General features: G+C 39.2%; 1 protein-coding gene across 1 annotated transcript in view; it reads left to right on the top strand.

Annotated features, from left to right (window-relative positions):
- The first annotated feature begins 6,659 nt into the window (after positions 1-6,659).
- LOC117804658 (protein O-mannosyl-transferase TMTC2-like) overlaps positions 6,660-22,685 on the top strand; it is an 81,161-nt gene continuing 65,135 nt past the window's right edge. The window contains exon 1 of the mRNA XM_034672945.1: positions 6,660-7,113. Within this exon, the coding sequence (XP_034528836.1) occupies positions 7,031-7,113 (83 nt within the window). The 5' untranslated portion in view covers positions 6,660-7,030. The remainder of the gene's footprint in view (positions 7,114-22,685) is intronic.

Here is a 22,685-nt window from a genome sequence, read left to right as displayed (position 1 = left end):
GCTTGCACGCATGTTTGCGCACATATGTATATATAAACACACCCTGGCAAAGTGTCTTTCATGTTCCCACATTGAGGACATGGTTTGAAAAAACTCTAGGTACAATAACTGCAAAGGTTATCCTGGCAGCAAAGCAGATTCATTACAATCAACTGACTTTGCATTTAGAAGAAGACAGGAAAAACAGTTCCAGGATATGATGAAGGCCAGTAGACACAAATAGTCTGCCTTGGGATTCATACAAGACAATACTGCGTCCAATGACGTTACATTACATGGTAGTAATGAGAGGAAGTGGCAAGGAAGCAAAGGGAGTACGTCAAAACACTTCAAACACTTTGCTCGAGTCCGTGTTTCTCACGCTGGTTTCTGGATGGGAATCAAGTTCCTGCCACCTTCTTTGAAATGAAAAATCAGAGTTCTTCCAATTTTATAAACAGGAAGGGTCTTACATTTCAAATAAATAGACTCTATGCAAAACTAATCAGTTAACTAATCAGTTAATCAGCTGTTGAGTGAAGTGTTTTGGACTGTTCTTGTAAATAGATAAACTTACATTTAACAAATAAATCAGGATACAAGTTTAAAATCGGAAGAGGCAGTTCTTATTTTGACAAAAACAGTTTGAAAATGAATAAGAAGAAGTTGAGGTAAGTATATGTTATACGTATGTCAGAAAGCATGGCATCTCACCATATTCACATGTTCTTGCAATGACATCATGCTCAGGATAGCAAACCCAAGCACACGTTGATACTAGGGATGGGACATGATTTTCGAATGCTCGATAAATAATAGCAAAAGAAGTCAAACATTATCGACAGCTGCTGGAAAAACATGTAGTTGCGTGAAATTCAGAAACTGAGATAATCGCAGAGACTGAGCATGGCTGTAAAATGTAAAGGTGCAAGAAAGTGGCCCTGGCTGCCATCACCCTGCCCTACCAGTGATGAAAAGACCGTGTTTCTCTGCTAGATTCCATGCTTGTGTGAAAGAAGGGATTTGGCTGGATGTTGTGATGGACGAACACTGCTTGTTTTAGAATCAAATTGCTGTCACTACTTCATGCCACTCAAATTTATTCACACATTTTCCCATTATTCAGGCAAATGAATTTCCCTTCCGGGATTAACAAAGTACATTCTATTAAATACTATCCAGTTTAATATCAAATAAGATTCTCCTCAGTCATCAGCCAAGTCACAGAAAACAGGTAGAATCAACTGCAAACATTGTCATGCCCTCCAGAAAGAAGTACTCCAATTCCAAACTTTTCAACCCTGATGTAATTGCAAAACAAATGTATCACTAATTCATTCATGTAGCATAAGGATCCCAGTGTGTCAGTTCACCCAGCAGTCCAAGCTTTTAGCAGCATAACTAAGAGCTGGTCCAAGCCTGTTCCAGCTCTAACTTTAAACTTTACCAAAAATGAAAGGTTTAAGCCTAATCTTGAAAGTAGAGAGGGTATCTGCCTTCCGGACCTTGACTGGAAGATGATCCTAAAGGAGGGGGGGGCTGGTAACTGAAGGCCCCCCACTTTTACACTGTAACTAATATTAAATCCATTGTACAAGGCATCATTAGTAAATGTCAAATAACCCAAACAATCATCAAGCTCCCCCTTGTTTTCCAGACTGGAAAACTGGAGTTATTACTGATCTTCCGTGATCAACAGAGGAGGTGACATCCTGGTCACTGTTCCACAAACCATGGGTTGATTTGATTTGGTGTGTGATATCTCCTGATTTTGGTTGCTGGGCTTCAGTGTATCTAATGATGCCACAAGTGTGCTATTCTTGTGACTGCAGGGCCCAGGCCCACTCCCTCCAGCTGTGATTATCTGTTTCCTGTGTGATGCTTATCAGCCGGGGTGAAGAGGCAGTGGTTCCGGAGTAAATAGCTCAGGGAAATAACCATTACTCGCTTTGTAAGGACTAATGGAGCGGAAACCTCTCAATTACAGCATCGGCGGGAGTGGACTCTGTAGGAAAAAAATAACCCAGACCCTAACCTGAAAGCTGTTATTTCAATTTTCTTGAAAAGGTTACCTGCATTAATAAAGTACTTATTAAACCAGACCAAACAGTTTGTATACCCTTTGTAAAATGCACAAAATTTTAGCATATGCTTATTTGCTTATAATAACCAACAAACAAAATCGTCCTATTATTAGGCCGGGGGGGGGGGGGTATATCTTAATTACTCATACATTTAGATTATTTTGTATTTTATATAATTAGAGGCGTGGCTAATTGGAATGAAAGGGAGCTGTTTGCCAGGTAGCAAGGTTCTGGCCTCACCTCCACCTCCTTACTGGGTTCTAGCTTAGCCAGAAGCTAACTTGAGTTAGCATTTCTAATATTGCAACCACCATTATTTTTACTAACCATAGACCTTTCTAGAGTCCCTGAGCTCCATTGTCTCATAGTTGCCGTAGACATCCTGCTGCTGTGGACGTTCCAGACTCAAACTGCTATGGACGTGCCAGACTCCAGCGGCAACAGCTGCTACTACTACAACTACTATCCGTCTCATCATTATTCTGTCTCTCTCTTATTCTCCTCTATCCCTCTTTCAAACCCCAACTCGGTCGAGGCAGATGGCTGTCTAACATAAGTCTGGTTCTGCTGGAGGTTTCTGCCTGTTAAAGGAAGTTTTTCCTTGCTGCTGTAACTAGCTAAATACTGCGAGGTGCAATGCTCATGGTGGATTAAGCTGAGATGAGATTGAGTCAGAGGGGATTGGATCGTATCCTGTCTTGATGTTGGGTCTTGATGTTACAGTCTAGACCTGCTATGTTTGTAAAAGCGTCTTGAGATAACGTTTGTTGTGATTTGGCACTAAAAATGTGCTTTTTGTATCCTTGAAGAATCCCCAGACAATATTCTCCTAGCTGTTCCTCTGTTTTCACTATTTATGCTGAGCTAAGCTAACCAGCTGAAAATACTCATTCAGCACATGCAAACCCATCCTGAAGGCCTGAACCAAGAGGAGTTTGGATGCTTTTCAAGTAAACTATGTAAGCATTTCCTCTGCCAAACAAAATGTGGTTTAAATGAGAAAACCCATGCCCTTTAAATTATGCACTCCACAAATGATTGTCACTTCCTAAAACAGAATGTAACCAAATAGGAAATGAAAGAAGAAAAGCACATTCATCAAAAATGGCAAATATTTAGATTTTATTTATTAACTGTAGCCATACAAGGAGCAAACACTGCACGCATGTCGAGTAACTCCTTATCCAACCAATCCCACAGACCTCAACTGGAAAAAAACAGCTTGTTTTTGTTCATAATTATTCCCCTTTACTCTTACAGATTAGTCATGATGGTGTGCCAAGGACAGGACGCAGCAGGTGATCAGTTCATGTAATGTGTTTGTTTTGTCCTCGTGCCTGTTGACACTCTCTGTAGGAATATTTCCCCCTCTTTTCCTTGGCTAATCCTTTAATCACTTGTGACAACTGCAAGACAGAGCAGCCCTTGAGCCCATGGGGAAGAGCAAGGCCACTCTGTGCATCTTGTAGGAGTTGTATTTGTTTAACAGTTTTGTTTGTCTAACATTTTAATAAAGCCTATTCACATCTCTTATCTTGTAAAGACAAAAACAAGAAGGTGGTTTGAAAAGATTTTCTTACAGATTAAGTGTTGTAAAGAGGAAAAATACAGAAGAGAAAGCACTTCAGGTACAAGATCATTCAGTCACTTTCTTCTGAGTTTGATTTGAGGGTGGGTAACTCAATGCACAATGTTGTGCCTCTATATTTCAGGTTGTATCTGGTTCATTGAATCCAACAAATTATTATCATGTGTTTGCTTCGTGTTTTTATAAGCAACTGAAATTGGACAGTGAAAGTCAGGGGGGAAGTGACCACCAAAGGAAAAAAAATCTGTTCACTTATCTTAGAAAACAGTTTATGTTAGCATTCAGCCACCTCTTAGCCTAATTACGTTAGCTAGAGAGTACATTTCTGGATAATATAACATTAGCCAGGAAATGTTGCCTTCATTTTCTACTTTTATACTACAAAATGTTGATGCTGCTAGTTTTCAACAACTTCCTATTTAATGGTAATTCTGTCTAATACTAGCTACCAAGATGCTGAATTAGGGGGGATAATAATTTGATAACGATAGTTAGCAAGATACAATTTTTCTCAATATAAATATAACAAATGTTGGATAAAATTACAATATATCTAACCTGTAATTACACCCCCATCCACTGGAAAAAGAGGGGTCGCTAATGTGCCTTAAACGCTAGTTGCCACCCAACATTAGACAGAAGAAGGATACGACATTTAACAGCCAATCATGTCCTAAGGTAAAGAGTAGGCGGTCTTAAAGACGTTTGCAGTAGAATGTAAACACAGCTGAAATGAGCGACAGCTATACTGAAGGAAACGCTAAACCGACCAGCTCAAAGCAGTCGTTAGTCTAACACTGTGCTGACTCAGCGTTAACTATTAACTAATACACTTAATTAAATATACTTTCTGATGAAGAAGGAGCAGAGATAACTTCTGGTGTGCATTTTTTTTTTAGGAATATTTTTATTGGACAATATCATTGTATACAGTTCACATTGACAAATAGAAGCAATCGTATTTTCCATATTCTTATAATAACATAACAGCGGCCTTAAAGAATATACAATAGTAGTAATAATGATGAATATTATTTAGCAGATTTTTGTACATAATAATGGGCAGCAGAAAAAAAAAGACATAAAATCAAAGCTCATTTTAGAGGGTAAAAATAAATATAAATAAAATTCAAGTCATTAAATAATAGAGTAAAACAGGTAGAACACACAGTCATCGGTGTTACAGGGTTATTCTTATCTCTCATCCCACACCAACATTCTCCCCCAGACCCCTTAAATGTCTCAGCACTGGTCCCCATGCCTTATCAAATACTCTCATCCTTCCTGCAATCTTGAATCTAAGCTTTTCCATATGTAGGGTCTCATACAGCTCTCTCAGCTACATCTCAAATGAAGGCACAGCATCAGACTTCCATAATCTCAAAATAAGTTTTTTAGCCAAAATAGTCTGATGTGCATTTTTAACACATTTAATGTCCACCGTGACTGTAGGACAACTGACAACATCTTTTTCAATATCGCCCAGCTCTATGCTGATTACCTAAGGAGAGCTGTTGTCGTTCTATTGGGTATGACTTTTGTAACATGGCCAGATTTCCCTTCAGATTTGTAATTGTCTTTGCCATGTCATTAGCTGATTGTCTGATACGACGACAGCCAATAAAATATGAAGAGCAATATGGTCCAAAAATCTAACAATATGTTGGTGAGTAATTTTTGTCTTTTGTACACAACTAATTATAGTTTTCAGCCACTTCTCAGCTAATCGTTATATCAGCTAGTAAGTGACTAAACACTAACTTTAGCGGCCATCTGAATTTCCTCATACCCTTTATTTGTACGACCAAAGTCCTGGAATTAGGCAGTATGAAGACATAGCCGACTTTGTGCATGCAACCCTAAGTGTGATACAGAGGTGAAAGGCCTCCAAGTGAAATTGCTCAATAAGGTCAAGGTAATACATTGTCCAGATTAAGGGTCACCAGATGCCACTGTTATAAATGACTTGCTGTCCTCTGCCTTCCATGCTTTGTCACTGTCTCACCCAGTTCACAACATCCTACTCCCACCATCTGTTTTTGTTTCTCTGCAGCTCTGCACTGGATTTCTTTGCTTTGCTCCCCAGCTGAGAGAGACAGGCGTTGGTCCAGCTGGTAGTCAGCGGGATCAGGCTTACATGTTTCCAAACTGACACCCACATGCTTCCTCTGCCATAGAGCAAAATACCACAGCTGAGTTGAATTTTTTTATAACACGACAGTTCAGAAGATATTAAGATTACGAGTTCTGCTCATTTAAGGACATGACCGACTTGACTGACAGGCGGGAACACTGTAGCCATTGGCGAGGAGGCTCAAAGCCCGTTTCTTTACCTCACACTAGCTCGACAGAAGTTTGGTTGAGTTCAGCATTTCCAATATGGCTACTGCCGACAACTGGCTTCAAAACAGCGCTTCAGAAACAGATGGGTGTCGTCACGGATACTACGTCCATTAATTATACAGTCTATGGGAAAAACATGCAGCACCAGCCAGCAACCACTGCGATGAGGACCTGTACATTGGGCGTGCAGTTAAGCTGCTAGGCCAGACACTCCTTAACATTTTGGCTTCTTTTCTCATGACTCTGGATTCATTAACCATTGGGAAATAAAAAAAATTCCTGTTCTTTTCTTTCTTTAGCTTGGGTCTCATTCTTATTTTTTATACTGTATATTATATTTATTATTTTGGTAAATATAATGTATCTAAGGACTTTTGTATTAAATTCATGTTTTTTTAAACAATTCATGCCATAATTACAACTTAAATGCTACAAAATAGCAGTAACTATTTTTTAAGTAAAACAAACAACACATCTAAATTAGAATTAAATGACAAATTAAATATAAATTACATGCTTGTGTATATTTCAAGCTTGAACCTCTATACACGATTGACTGTTATTCTCTTCCATAGGTAATCCATGAAAACACGATGACATATTTCCAACACTCACCTTATTTTTTCTCTCCAGTGCAGATCCCAGTGCGCATGCGCAGCTTTCACTGAAAACCACATGCGTCTCTCCGCTCTTCTCTCTCCAGTGCCAAAGCGGAGAGATGCGCACATTGACTGAGGACACGGCGGCACAGAAATGCGAACGTATCCGAGCCGGATCCGGCGTTAGCTTTACCTCCCAACACCCTCGACCCGTCTGTCAATACAGTGGGTTGCAGGGAACATGGCTAACTTTCATACACTTTGTATGACACGGGAAATGCCCTGCGTTGTCTGGAGAGCTGTGCTGCCGAGCGGCTGAATTGATAGCACAATAACACAGAGACTTGACGAGAGAAGGGGAGGTGGGGTGGGGTGGGGGGGACCTGATTCCAGTCTTTTCTATCCCAGATTCTCTCCCATTTTTGGGGTTTTGAGAGATGATCACGGAGCTGGTGTGCACCGCCGTGGCTGTGGGTCTCTATCTGAACACGCTGGACGCAGATTTCTGCTACGATGACAGGTAGGTTTCTCCCACAGAGAGCAATGCTGCCAACAACCACAATCCGCTCCTCCACTTGTCATCTCCTCCTGTTACCTCCTTGCGGAAGCGAAGGGGGGACGGGTCGCTGCGCCCCACTGCATGTTTGCACGTGGTTTTGTTGTCCGTGGGCTGTAATAAATCACTGCTTATTAGTCTGCTGGTGTTAAATGCACAAAGAGAGTGAGAATGAGGAATGTTATGAAACCTGACTGTGAAATTGTAGTAGATACAAACACCCAAAAGATGCCTGCAGTGATGTGTCCCTATAACTTACTTATTGAGTTAAACTATTTCTTTATTGCCTCATTGTAAACCCCAAAGTTGTTTCTCAAAGTGACTTTAATTGTGAAAAAGTCACCCTAACTTTTCCCTCCCCTTTCCCAAAAATCTGACAAATTACTAACTACTATTACTAACACAGTAACTGACAGCTTAGGTGAAGTGGTGAAATTCAACACGTTGTGAATTTAAAGCAGCCTTGGTCTCACCGCCTGCTGTTCACATGGAGAGGTTCAGATGTTCTTTGTGTTGATGAAGCGCATGTGCCTGTTACAACAATGCCCGGCACCCAGGGGAATTAAAGCTTAATTTGAAAACCGGGACTGTAACAGCTGAACAAACATGTCAACACTATCATGCTGTGGAGCTAGGTTATTTGGATTTCTGTACTGAACCGATGAATAATGATGTACAGTAGAAGAGAAAAAATGTTGGACGTACAATTACTTTAACTTTGGATCATCATTAACTAAGGGTCTCTGAAGCTTGCGAAGAAAAACTGAGGGTAGATGGATATTGGATAATCGAACCAAGCTACAACAGAGAATTTCATCAAGTATATTTTATCCATTATTTTTTAGTTATTTACATTTAAAAAAACAACATATATATATGTAACGGATCATTTTTTCTTGTTTTGCCTAAAGCCTTATGAGAATCAGCTCTTATATAATTTTATAAAACAGAGAAAAACTTCCAAAATGGAGAATCAAGGAATATTACTAATATTTGCAAAAGGGATGAATCATTCTTCATAATTTTTGCCAATTATTCTGTCAGACAACTTTTAAATTTCAGCCCCAAGACATACACTTTTCAACAGAGCCCCCAAAGCCCAGTAAAAAATGTAATTTTTATCATGTGTGCACAGGATAATTTAGTTGTCAACTAAAAAAAGTCAGCTTAATGCATAAGCAGTTTTTCTCCTGCAACAGTTTTGTCGAAACAAATATCAAGATTTCCCTTTGTTTTAAAAGAATGACTAGACGGTGAGCAGGTCACTTCCCTTTGTCGCTCACAGTGGTTGCTGTCCGGTATGCCTCTCCAGACACCCCTTAAAGGTCAAAGATCTCCTCACTTTACTCTCAGCCCCGTCGGTGACCCTCTGTGTGAGTAAGACGGAGTGTTTGTAGAGGTGACTGAGGAAGAGGTGGTTGAGAAACATAGAGTGGCGGTAGAAATGAGCTTCGTCTGCGGTATCCAGTTCCATCGCACTTTACCAGTTAAGCTCCCAGCGGCTGTTCATCCATCAGCCTTGTCTGAACATGCGACCGTGACTCCGTGAGGTTGTCAAGAAAGCCCTTCGGTGACATATTGCCTGGGGAGCTTTCCTACCAGCTTCAACCTACACTTGTGCTCCATTCCCCCCTCTGTGAATGTTCACTATCTGCCATTGCTTCATATCTATCAAAGTCAAGATGGTAATTTACGCTTGAGGGAGACAGACACTGGCGTTTTGGTTCAGCACTCTCAGGTGGAGGAGGTTGAATACCAATCAGAGGTCTGACCTTCCCTGGTCATTCATCAAACAGTGTCTTCTCTTAGGGTCAAGAGTTGTGCGCTTCCAGTTCTAGGATTAGAAAGAGAGCAATGAGCCAAAGGTCAAAGCAAGACAAAGATTGAAGTGGAGGAATGTTACACTATCAGTCTGGTCTGAAGAAACTAATTGACATTATTCACATGGTGGCCAAGTTTCATCTGACACAGTCCACAGGGTGTATAATATCCTACTGCTGTATTCCAGATGGTAGCTCCATAGATTTAAGGGATGCCACTTTAGCCCAGTGGTTAAATCATGCTCCCCATGTGCGGAGGCTGAAGTCCTTGAAGTGAACAACAAAGGCTCCAGTCCAACCAACAGCTCTTTGCTGCATGCCATTACTCACTCTTTCCAACCAATTTCCTACTCTAGCTAACATGCTGCCTTATCAATAAGGGCATAAAAAGTGAAATAAAATAATCTTTTTTTTGTTGTTGTAGATTTAAGGTTCCAACTATGATGACTTCTTCTAGATTTATCAGCAGCTCACAACAAACTAAAAATCCAGAGAGAAGTCTTATCATACATCAAGATGAAACAACATACTGTATAACCCATTAGCTGCAGTCTGACAACAGCTAATGCTAGCATCAACTCACTATCGCTACACTACTAGATGACATTCCGTACTATAGCAAGTGGCTGAAAGCTAAGTTTTCCTTTTGGTCCCTTTTGTCAATGGCAACTGCTAAAGTTCATGGCTTACAAAATGATAGCTTGGAATAAATACCTTTTTACCGTACTTACTAGCTTACATACGAGTTTACAGGTAATAATTCCAACGTCCCTCATTGTTTAAATTAATTCTACTCTTGCAATCAGATAAGCCAAAACTTATCTGTAAATTAGGGGCTTTTCTGAAGAATGTCCTTCCTTTGTTTAAATAAGATCTGCTGTACTTCAAACAAGCCGTGTGCCATCATTATATTGTTTTGTTATTTGTAATTTATGTTCTGCGGCCACATACCATGTGATCATGGTCTGAGCATCGAATCAAAAATGAAAAATGAAACATAATGTTAGCTAATGTGAATGAAAATGATTGAAAATACATAGCTAGGATTTAAAAGCTAACAAATGTGAGGCACTTTAACGTTTTCAACTGATTGCCTAAATTTAGTTATGTCCCAATCCCTATCTCAACTATCGGATTGGAGCCAATCTAGGTGTTTTTTTAATTGAGCTGATAATCATCCGATCATGTACGTCTGCTGTCACTGAACACAATTTGCAACTATTATCTAGGCAAACGCAAGTATCGAATCAGGACTTGGTATCCACAGATATTCAATATTAAAAAATCGGATCAGGATCAGGGGCCAAAAATACTGATCAGGACATCCATACCTAAAATACAGCAGTATGACATTAGCACACCAAAGGTTCCCTCCCTGAACATGACATCAGAGGAAAATGGCTGCCTTGTATTATAGTGAATTTGCCACCTTCTATTTTTAAATAGCCTCTGGGAACGACTGCTGACTTTATTTAGGGCCAGCAGTTATCCAGAAAAGTGATTAGGTACTTCCGATTCTGTTTTCAATTCTGACCCACCACTTCAGATGCAGAATGGATTAGGAGTTGAGATGTAACAATGACAACCAGATTGTTAGCTGCACTCATACGCAGATGTTTGTTTATAGAGCTCAATAAAAAGCCAAATCATCTTCAGATGATGGCTAATAGGTTCCGGCTGATTCATTGGGTCCTCCCTTCCTTGGTCTCTACATGGACCATGTTCTTGTACACCGTACAAATACAAGTGGACAACACTACTTAGAAAACAAATTGGCCCTTTAACACCTGAGACACCAAAGATTTTGTCTCTTATGTACAGATTCTGTATTCATAGAAATATATATTTATAGTGATTGAGAGTTTTCTGATTTTGTATTCCTGTTTGTGAGAAGAGATGATCATATCTCTGAGCCTTGTAAAGAAATTCTTGTTACATGTCACAAACAGTTCTTAATTTCAAAGATGAGATAACAAAACAGATAACTCTTACATGTCCACTTCAACTCTTTTGGATGTCTTGGCTGGTCTCTGCTTCTTCAATCATGTCAAGTGTTTTTCCTGGGCCCAGCCAAGCGCTCTCGTAGCCAATGGTAAACCCAATTAAAAGACTCTGCGTGTGAAATGACTAGGTTTTACGGGAGCAGGGAGATGACTCGAGCCAGGCCGTTTTGATTCAAGGGAAAATGTTGAGACACGATTTGCTCACCCAGAATCCCTTCTCTGGTTCAGCCAGGGGTATTCACAGTGCTGATTTGACATGTTTGTACAGGCTGTTACATTGATTGCTTGAGAGCTGTTGTCATAGTTTTGAAATTGTATTGACCATCACCTCTGAACTATCACTTTTGCAGTAGGGCTGGGCAATAAATCGATAACAATAATTATCGAAATATGATTTTTCTCAATTTGAATACAACAAATGTCTGATAAAAAAATTATATATTTAAACCTGTAATTACACACCCAAACCTCTGGAAAGGGAGGGGGCGCTTATGTGCCTTAAATGCTAGTTGCCACCCAACATTAGACAAAAGAAGAATAAGACAGCATTGAACAGCCAATCATGTCGCAGGGTAAGAGGTAGGCGGGGCTAAAGACGTTTCGGAGCAGAATGTAAACACAGCTGAAACGAGCGACAGCGACACTGAAGAAAATGCAAAACCTACCAGCTCAAAGCAGAGTCGTTAGTTAAACACTGTGCTGACTCTGCATGAACTATCAACTTAATACACTTGATTAAACAAACTTTCAGGATGTGGATAATGGAAGAGCACAGAGACAACTTCTGCTGAGCATTTTAAACATGTTTACTGTCCACCACGTATATATTTGTTATAAATTTAAATCAAATTATGTAAATTATCTCAAGCTGCAAAAAATAAGAATCTACAAACTAAAACTTCATAAAAATCTCATCTTACAGAAAAGATCTGCTTCCTTTTAGCACTGTCTAAAATGAGGGATTCAAGAAGCTTATCATAGAACTGAATCCAGAAACAAGCTAACCACTCCTCTGGTTTCTTCAACTTTCACTGTGGAGCAAAAATCTGCTTTTAAATTTAAATGAAAAATGATTTGATATTTATTGTGATAATTATTGATTTTACAGAGCATAATAATAATAATAATTTGTATCATGATAACATCTTTTTAAATATTGCCCAGCTCTATTTGACAGTTTAACAAATGAGGCTCTGCTTGACGCAGGCATTTCAGTGATAGTGCTAACCAACCCAGTTTGACAATTTGACCCTGTAATGGATGCTTTTACAAGGAAGACTCAGATATAATTCAATATACACCAAGACTGTGTGTCAAGAGGTACAGGTGGTGACACTGAAATGAAATGCATTCTAAGTGGCTTTTAGCATCCTAAGTCGTGCATTGAAAACATCTGCAACCCCAATCACGTCACACACCCTCTATGCAACTGAGAAATGCATTACGGTCCCTATGGGGATTGGACTGAAAACATCCTCCCTTTTTTTTTTAGCGGAGCAAAGCTGTTTAATTTCTGGGTTTGTTGGGGCTAGGATTCCAATGACTGGCACATTTCTCCTCATAATGTCTTTTTCATCCTCCATTTGAGATGTCTCCATTGTTAACACTGTAATAAACATTTACATGTGACACCAAATAACTGCGGTGACTCAAAAGATGCACCAGAATTAAGACAGAAGATCACATAGTCTGTTCCAACATCTGTTACTCTTCTAGCTTGGTTTCTGAGGTTGACCAATAAATGCATCAATATGGGATTGTCTTTAGGAAGAACCATTTCATCACAGTTCAAACCAGGGTGCTTTTTGTTTGAGTGCTATTCAGCTGTCTTGATGTATGTGAATAGTGCATTCCGAAGCACCCTCTGGATACATTTGAGCAATTTCCCTTATACCACCCAATTTAAACATATAAATCTTTATGCATCAGGTTTGTAAAAGTATGATCCATTAATAACAAACATTGTTGCCTCAGGAATGTTCACATGCTTGTATCAACTCAGATAAGAGCAGCAGTATATTCAATCAGTTTTAGTGTTAGCCCAATTTTCATTACAGAGCTTCTGATTGTTTTTTTTCTCATGGTGATAAGTTCAGATTTATGGTACCATGACAAGTGTTGGGCACGTTACAGGAAAACCGGGACGAGGAATCACATCAATTTGCAATGACTTATTACTTGGTGAAAAGATAATAACGGGCCTTACATTTAAAAAAAACTATTACATTCCTCTAGACCTAGACCAAGCCCTGACAAATGTTTCCACTCCATTGTGTATGGTATTTTCAGACTATATTCACATTCAATATCCCTCTTTCTAACCACAACCTGGTCTAGGCAGATGGCTGTCTAGCATGAGTCTGGTTCTGCCCGAGGATTCTGCCTGTTAAAAGGAAGTTTTTCCTTGCTGCTGTGGTGGATTAAGATGAGATCAGAATTGAGTCCTGTCAGTAAAAAGGGACTGGATCTTATCCTGTCATGATGTTGTTTCTTTGTTAATAATTTAACAGAGTATGGTCAAGACCTGCCATGTTTGTAAAAGCTTATCATTTATTACTCTTAACAGTGTTTGTAACAGCTTGAACTAGCAGTGAAGTTGACAGCTAACATGGAGCATTTTGCAGCTAAATTATAGACATGGGAGTTGGAGGAGACAAATCCAGTGGTGTGTACATTTTCTATCTCCAAAAGGGTAATCTAAACCTAAGAGCATGGGTTGTTATCCACAGTTACACTAAAATTGTTTGGTTTACAACATTAATTGTGTTTCTTCAAGAGATCCATGCCCTCGCTAAATAACCTCAGTTTTTGTAAATGCTCATAACTGCTACCTCATATGGGTTTGCAAGGCTCCAAGGCTCACTGTTTGGTTGTAGCCCACCATGTTGCCAGGAATCCCTGTGCCTCTAGTTGAATAATTATCTAAAACATGTGCCCCAGTTGTGTTGGGGCTATTTAAGTAACAGTATGTGCTCGGAGCAGATACATATTGAGGGAAGAAGTAGGCCAATGAAATGAGAGAGCGACCTCTGTTTGACTGAAGTGTGTGTTGAATATGTTAAGTGCAAAGCTTGTGTCTATCAGGAGGAATTTACACTGTTAAGTGTTAACAATATGAATGGCACTGCCTTAGAAAGAGAATTAAATTGCACAATTTGGTGACTAAACGGACGACTTAAGTGTTCATGAAAAGTAACGTAGGCTGGTGTTGAGGCACGAGGCGATATTTGGGTAAAAAAGGGTTCTTTTTCTTAGTCATTGGCCACAAAAGGAGTTCTGCTTGTGATGTCTTGTTTTTGCAGTCAGTACTCCCCCTAGTTTTGGTAGAGGAGGACTGTGACCATCAGTCAAACAATAGGAAGGCTGGAGCTTAAAGTCTCATCATGATTACTTACAGATTTTATTCATGAAAGCACTTAGTGGTCAACTTTGCAGATGTTGCGGTTTTTAAACTGCTTTAAAGCCACAAGTTAAGTCTTGAACCCAGTATGGTGAATGGGTTGAATTGAATTACAATTAGGATTTATAATGGCTTCTGACTCAATGTTGAAGGAAAGAAATGGTAGAAGATGAGCCAAGACAGAGACATGAAATGTTAAAGCCTATCTTCTTGAACTGGGATTCGTTCCAGCATCTAGGATCCTTTAAGAGTCAAGAAAAACTCCTGGCAGACATAGAGCTGTTGTGGCATGTATCTCATAATGAAAGGTTAGTGAAGCATGCACAAGGCAGGAACACTTTATGAAAGATATAGTCACTGTAAACAATCTGACTTCTTCAAAAGGTCTTCCATCTCTACTTATTGATACAGACATGTAATTGGATAAAAAATACTTTTAATGTACAAGATAATATAATAATCACCATAAAATATACCATATCGATCAATCTTTATTTGTATAGCAACAAATCACAACAAACATTACCTCAAGACACTTTTGCAAACATAGCAGGTCTAGACCGTACTCTATGTTAAATTATCAATAAAGACCCAACATCAAGACAGGGTAAGATTAGAGGTGTGAAAAAATATCGATACAGCAATATATCGCGAAACTTTGACCTCCAAATTGATATCGATATTTTGATTATAATAAAAATTCACATTTTAGCCGAGTTGGAACTAAAATACAACTTCAGTATTTCAAAAACAACAAAGTGGAAAAGTTGTTTTCAATCAAATAGTTTAAATATTCTGTTCTTTTGTGTTTTGTTTGTTTTTTTAACTTTCCCTTCTTTTCTTTTCATCACTGTTTTAAATATTACTCCCTCTTATTAATCCTTTTTTTGTTTTGTATGTAGATATTCTGTTTCTACATTGATACTTTGTCTTTGTGTTGATTATTTTCTATGGAGGGCCACTCGACAAGCCTGTTAGGGTTTTTTTGGCTCCTTCTGCACATAAGATGTTAGTGGTTAGTTTTATTATTGAATTTTATCTGTTATATATTGGCTCGTGTTATTGAACATGCAATGTTTGTTTTGTTCTTTTATATGTGCAATACATAAATAATTCAATAAATAAATATAGTTTTGACTTAATTTGTTCTTTCAATTTTGAGTAATATTGTGTGATTTACACCATCTCTATTTTTTCTTAGTTTACTTTGTAAAATATCGGTATATGTCACTATATTGTGATATCGTGATATATCGTGATACTATCGTGTCGTGACCCAATTATCGTGATGCGTATCGTATCGTGAGGTTCTTGGCAATACTCACCTCTAGGTAAGATCCAGTCCCCTCTTACTAACAGGACTCGATCTTATCTCATCTTAATGCACCACAAGTATTTCACCTCGCAGTATTTAGCTAGTTACAGCGGTGAGGAAAAACTTTGTTCTAACAGGCAGAAACCTTGAGCTGAGCCAGACTCATATTAGACAGCCATCTGCCTCAGCCGATGGTTAATTCCAGTGTCCTCTACAAGTAGCAAGCATTCATGACAGGCTTAATAAGTATACTACTTTATAAAACGCTTGCCCCTGCATATAAACTAATCCCAGAAAGAGACTGGTTTGTTTATTTTTAGTTTGTTCCTCCTTGTCCCACTGGGTCCCAGTGATGCCTGAGGTTGCTAACTGCTGCTAACCTTTGGCTGGCCCTTGCTCTACACAGGCTGCAGTCGACTCGACCTTCTGCCAAGACATGACCGCCAAACCTCAGTCTCATGACCATCCCTTCATACACACTGCACCCACAGTATGTGGAACCCAAAACACTCTGTAGCCATGGACAACCGGGGTTTACATTTTACTAGCGCACAAAAAGATACACATGCTGAGGCTGGAGATTAATCATGTTACATTTATACTAGTTTTGGGAGGATGATAACCTCAACTACTGACAAATGGGTAAAACCATACAAAAAAAACAGGCTTTTTATCTCGCTAACATGAGCGTATTTATGATTCTCTCTTCCAACTTGGATCATTCACAACCGTGTGCAGCAGCATGGGTTGAATTTCATCCCAAGGGCTCTAAACTCACTTTGTAAGCAAAGCTCTTTATTGTGGCGTTATATTACACTTGGATGCTGGCATCCACTTCCTCTCTTTCAACCACCAAGAGGACTTTGAACACGACATACAGCAGTTGGGGTGTAATTCAAAACCAAATCCAAGCTTTGGATCACACAGATTGCAAGCAGTTACCCTTTCTTCATTTTGTAATCAATAGCCATTCAGTATCATATTTCAGTGACTTTTACGTTTTTTGCTTTTGTAGCTGAGAACAGCTGTCAGACCAGAAAATCGAATGTGTTTTTTTACTGCACTTGACAAAGCGCTCCTATTTCACTACAGCTTGTAACAGTTTTGACTTTGAAAACCTGCTAAAGTTAAATTTGACTTTAATCTGTCAGCTCTTCAGGATCTGAATGTTCTGTTTGTGCATGTGGAGGATGTTTGTATTTCTCATGTACATTGACAGCTGTCAGTGGTTAATGATGTAAAAGATTAGGAGGATGGAGCCAGTGTTGCCAGAATGGGTTTCCATCCAGCTGAGGAACATTCTAATACATGTTTGGCAGTTTGTGTCGTTTTGGGCTAATTTTGTACCATTTTGATGGTTTCTTAAAAAACGAAACGAGGCTGAATTAAAAAATTGGGGTAGTCTATTAATCCTAGTCCTGTGATTCAGTTGAGGCAGATGGCTGTCTAACAGGAGTCTGGTTCTGCTCGAGGTTTCTGCTTGTTAAAGGGACATTTTTCCTTGCCGCTTCAATGCTCATGGTGGATTAGGATGAGATAAGATTGAGTCCTTTCAGTAAGAAGGAACTGGATCTCATGCAGTCTTGATGTTGGTTCTTTGTTAATTTAAAATGTAAAAGTGAAACTCTGCTACTAGAAATATGCAATGTGTATGTTGAGTCTCATATAAGGATAAAGTTCACCACAACCTTGTGAAAATGGATACACAGATTTTTGTGTTGGGTCTTGTTATTAATTTAACGTAGAGTATTGTGTAAAAGCGTCTTGAGATAACGTTTGTTGTGATGTGACGCTATCCAAATAAAGTACTGTTTGATTGATTAAAATCAAATGTACTCTCTTCATTATTTGGAGACGTTGATCCCATAGAGGGGGACTTTTTCCCTTGGCTTGGATCATTTGGACATATGTGAACACAGCAATTACGCTCTGATGCAGAACAAGACAAGCTAGCACTCTGCCTATAAACAAACTTGTTTAATTCTTATTTGTAACACAAAAATAAACAAACATGATTTCTTAACTTAAGTGGTGCTGGCATGTGGATTTTCTTTTTAAAGTTAGTTTAAGTTTTTGGGGGCATTTTCACCTTTAATAGATAGGACAGCTGAAGAGAAACAGGTATGTGGGGAGCAGAGAGTGGGGGAGGACATGCAGTAAATGGTCGAGGCTTGAATCGAACCTGCATATAGCCTCTGTACACGGGTCACACTCTTAGACCACTAGGCTGATGGTGCCCCGGCATGTGGATTTTCTAACTTGTAGGCATAGCCAGGTTAGCTGTCTCTCAATGTTTCACTGTTAATGCTAGGTAAAGCTAACTGACTGCAAACCATAAGTCTATAACTGTCCTCTGCAGAAACTATGTTGATTGCCATTTTTCTTTTTATTAGTGTTAGATTTTGGGGACCATGTGCAATATTGAATATAAATGTTGCCATTTGATGCATTGTACCAGAGTTAGCTTAAAGCTAATTTATATCACTAAGTTTTAGGGATGGGTACTGTTCACATTTGAACCGGTACGGTACTGATACCCGGTACCTGGAAATCGATACCGGTATTCAACGGTACTAATTTTCGGTACTTTTGTGTGTTTGTGGTAATAAATGTTAATTTGTTTAATAATAAAATCTCAAAATGTTTAAATTTAACGTATTTATTTCATTTAACATGAAATAAACAGAAACAGGATTATATAGGTGATTAGATATATTAGCTGACACATGCTTGTGGCGTCTAATTGCTCTTTCGAGAGTTTATCAATAAACACATGAACGCCTGCGGACGGGAAAACGTCAGTACTCTGTCTCTTTACAAAAACAGGACACACAACTTACTTGTTGGGCATTCACGCACACAGGAACGGTTATAAACAGGGCAGGTAGTCAGAGCAAGAGAGTCCATCTAAATCCTCCTGCAGCTCTGCCTCGCCGTGAGTGCGCGCGCCCGTCAGCTGCAGGCCCCGTTTGGTGCGCTCCCGCGCAGATGCAGAGAGCAGAGAGCAGAGAGCAGAGTTGTTCACCCGATCAGTCTCTAACTTTATTACAGGGCGATGCGTTCAGGTACCAAAACATGGTACCGTTTGATTTTACTTGAATCAGTACTCGGTAGTACCGACGAAATTAGGTCGGTACCTATAAAAGTACCGAACTCGGTACCCATCCCTACTAAGTTTAAATTAGTTTGGGTAATACAGGTTATGATGAGTCTCCCATTCATGTCAGCATGATGCACTGACACTGTGCTGTGACCTAATTATAACACAAGTGCCAGACACCTCACAAAATCAATAAGAGATTCATTAGCATTGCAACCTTAGCACTGAACCCGAGCTCAGCACTGCACACCCCATTTTTCATGCATGGCTTCTTGAGATAACTTTTGTAAAATGTACTAATATGCATAAGGCTCTTTGGGTCAGAACAGGGCCTACTGTGGAGCCTCTGGAGTGTGCATGTGTGTGGGGTGTGTGGGGTGGGGGGGGGGGGGGGGGGGGGGGTTAGTTGGTTCTTCTCACCTCATAAAACCTGAGACTGGGAGATTGAGAGAGTCAGTGTGAGGGCTTGAGGGATTTACGGTTCAGGAGAGATCAGATGACAAACCCGGCTACCTTTAGTCAAGGGCACAGTTATAGGGTTTTGTATTGAGGTGTAGAAGGAGTGGAGTTATTATTCAGTAAGTTGCCTTTTATTTGCCATAAATTTCTTTACGATATCAGTTGATATCAATAATTATCACGATCAAAATCAAATCACTAAATTGGAGATTCCTAATTTTCTCATAAACTGTAAGTTTTTTGAGAGATTTTTGTTGGGTTTTCTGTGATTTACTTTTTTATTTGCAACAACTTTTCGTTGGTATACTATTTCATTCCCAGCCACATGGGTGACTCTGCTGAGGGAGATTGCCTTTCTCCTTTTCCTGTTTCATCCCAGTAAGTGCCCAAGAGTGGAGCACTGTACTACATAGAACAGATAAAGGAAGTGTGGAGGTCTCAGTGGTGCTGTGTTTTGAGCTGTTGTTTTTGAGGGAGTGTATTCTTGGACAGTAAGCCTAATTGGTAGTAACTATCACAGGGACTGTACGTATCTTTGAAACTTCAATCAGAATGACCGATTACACGAAGTAGCACATTTGTTCGCCACAACCTGTATTTTTAATGTACATGGAGAAAAGTGTTGCTTCACCTATTCTCTGTCATGCTGTTGTCATCCTGCTTTCATGTAGGTATCAGAGTATTATGAAGTATAGAGTATCAGTTTGAAAGCAGAACCCAGAGCGATTTTGATTCTTAAGAAGAAAATAGGCCTGGGCGATAATTATATAACTTTAATTATCGTGGTATAGATTTTCTCAATATGAATGTAATAAATGTGTTTATAAAAATTGGATATATTCAAACATATAATTACACCCCCAAACACTGTAAAGGGAGGGGACGCTACCGTGCCTTAAACACTAGTTGCTAACAAACAATAGACAGAAGAAGAAGAAGAAGAAGAAGAGGAAGACGGCATATCTGTAAATCAGAAAAAATAAGAATCTACAAATTAAACTTTAAAAAACCTCATCTTACACAGAAGACATGCTTCCTGTTAGCACCATCAAAAGTGAGGGATTCAAGAAGCTTATCAGAGAACTAAATCCAAGACCCAAGCTAACAAACCATCTGGTATCTTCAACTTTTAATCGGGACCAAAATTCTGCCTTTAAATCAAAATTAAATAATGATTTGATATTTATGATAACTATTATTGACTGACATTAAAAATTATATCGTGATAACTTTTTCAATATCGCCCAGCTCTAAATAAGCTTTGTCGTTTGATTTTCTATTTTCTAAAGTGACACAGAAAGAAAAGACGTCACAGTGTCAGTTTTTGTCCTACATCATGCTGCATTAAGAAAGAGAAAATAAGTAAGCATGAGTTGTGCAAAGAAGTTCAAAGTCTGAATTTTAATTTCCGGTCTCATCATGGAGCTGCAGGGCTTGGTTTTGGTGTACGACAATTTGTGCTCAATTGAAACACCACTTCACGTAGGTTTGGCTTAGCTGGAGGGTAAGTATTCTGTGTGTGGAGCCAAAGAACACATCATCCCTCAAGTTAACTTTTCTGCTTAATTTTCAAGGAAGGGTTAGGAAACATTTACAAAGTCAATTTTTCCAATTGTGATGAATACCAGTTAAAGCGTTGCTCAATGGTCCTCTCATCCATCTCAAAAAGGAGCACTGAACTCCTCTCTTTATCATCCTGTTATTTCAGATACTCCAAGCTTGTTGGTGATAAGGTGAATCACTGTTTAAGTAAACATAGAAGCTCTGACCGAAGCAAGTCGACCTTGATACATGGCAGAAATCTGCATTTGATAATAGCTGTTTTCCCGCCTCAGTCAGCTCGAGATAAACCAGCCACCGTATCTATCATTCGACTGAACCAAATTTGTTTCTCTGAGTCATTTTGATATTCATGGATCAGCGGCTGCATGGTTATAGTGCTTTCATGATGAGCTATGGCAACAGTGTAATTTATTTTTGATGTATTTTTGGGGACCACGTTGGCGCAGTATTTTCTTCTTCACTTTTTACCCTTTCATTTTATTATTTCTGTCTTTTAATCTGTTGGACTGTAGTGAAGGTCACTGAATTATTCATGTTTTTGCTTTTTGATAAGAACATGGCAAGCTTGTGTGAGCTCTGTGATGCATCTGTGATGCATTTTCACTTTCATTCTGATTCGAAAAACACAGCAGGGGGCTTCAATTCTGTCAATACTTTGATTTGTTGGCCTGCCTGAAAGAGATTCTGCTTCCAGAGCAATCAATCTGTCTTTTTCATGTGAGTTGGAGCTATGGAAAGATCCAAAGGCGCTGTCCAGTGTAAGTTTGTATCTTTGCTCTGTAGAAATGGAACCCAAAGATATTAGAGGTCATCTATGAGTGTGACTGTGGCAGATTATACCTTTTCCTCCAGGCCCACTCATTAAGCTGATACTACATCCAGTCAATCTGCTATAGAGGTGGTTGACGACAATTCAATCTGGACACTGATGTCCCTGTTACAGACACTAAAGATGTTTGTCAGGGATGTGAAATGATCCAATCAAGTCCTTTTTTAGCTCATTATTGAAAATAAACATGATGATTTTTTTTCATAAGATAGCTCTCGTATTAGCACTAGCATTAGCTCCCAATTTATCAGTGCATCACTCTTTTCTGCAGCTGTGAAAATGTTACAGTAATGATTGGGTATTTTTGAATTCACAGTTATTTGCATAATTGTAGAGAGCTTGCTGGGTAGAAAGACACAACCCTCTTGGCAGTGGAGCAAATCTAAAGCAAACAGTATTAAGCTAGCTTAGCGTAAAAGAAGGGTCAAACAACTAGCCTGACTCTAAAGATTGAAATGAATCTGCCTTCCAGAACTATAGACTTTATTAAAAGAAGATGGACGACACGACAGCACACCTAAAGTGAAGCCAAAATGTTTACTGACTGACTGTTGAGAGCCCAGCTTTCTAAACAGTACATAACCAACACCGCTGAATCTGACTTAGAAATATGTTTTAAGGGGCGCTGTCTGCTTAGTGTATTAAGCACGCCCAATATACAGAGGTTGGTCCTTGTTTGACTCCCAGCCTCCACCATGTCTTCCCCCACTCTCTACTCATGTTATGATGTACTGTTTCCATCTGTTATGATGTACTGATGTTATGATAACTTTAAAATAAAATAAATATGTTTTAGAATTGTGATGTATGTACTAACGCTATTTTTCAGTTCTTTTTTATACAGATTAAAAAAGGGCACAGCATGCCATATTTTCAGCATTAGTAGTAGTTTTTGTGTATGAATTTGGCTATTTCCAGTCAGTGCCAGGCTAACTGTTTAGAGGCTAAGCTAAGCTAAGCTAGGCTAACTAGTAAACTTGTTCTGCAAGCTCATCCTCATGCTAGTCCTGCTAACTGTAAAAACAATGGGGCAGTGTTCAGGCTCCC

Source organism: Notolabrus celidotus, chromosome 21 (assembly GCF_009762535.1).
Source record: "Notolabrus celidotus isolate fNotCel1 chromosome 21, fNotCel1.pri, whole genome shotgun sequence".
Lineage (NCBI taxonomy): Eukaryota > Metazoa > Chordata > Actinopteri > Labriformes > Labridae > Notolabrus > Notolabrus celidotus.
Note: the sequence above shows the minus strand (reverse complement) of the source record. Positions and strands in the feature narration are given on the sequence as shown.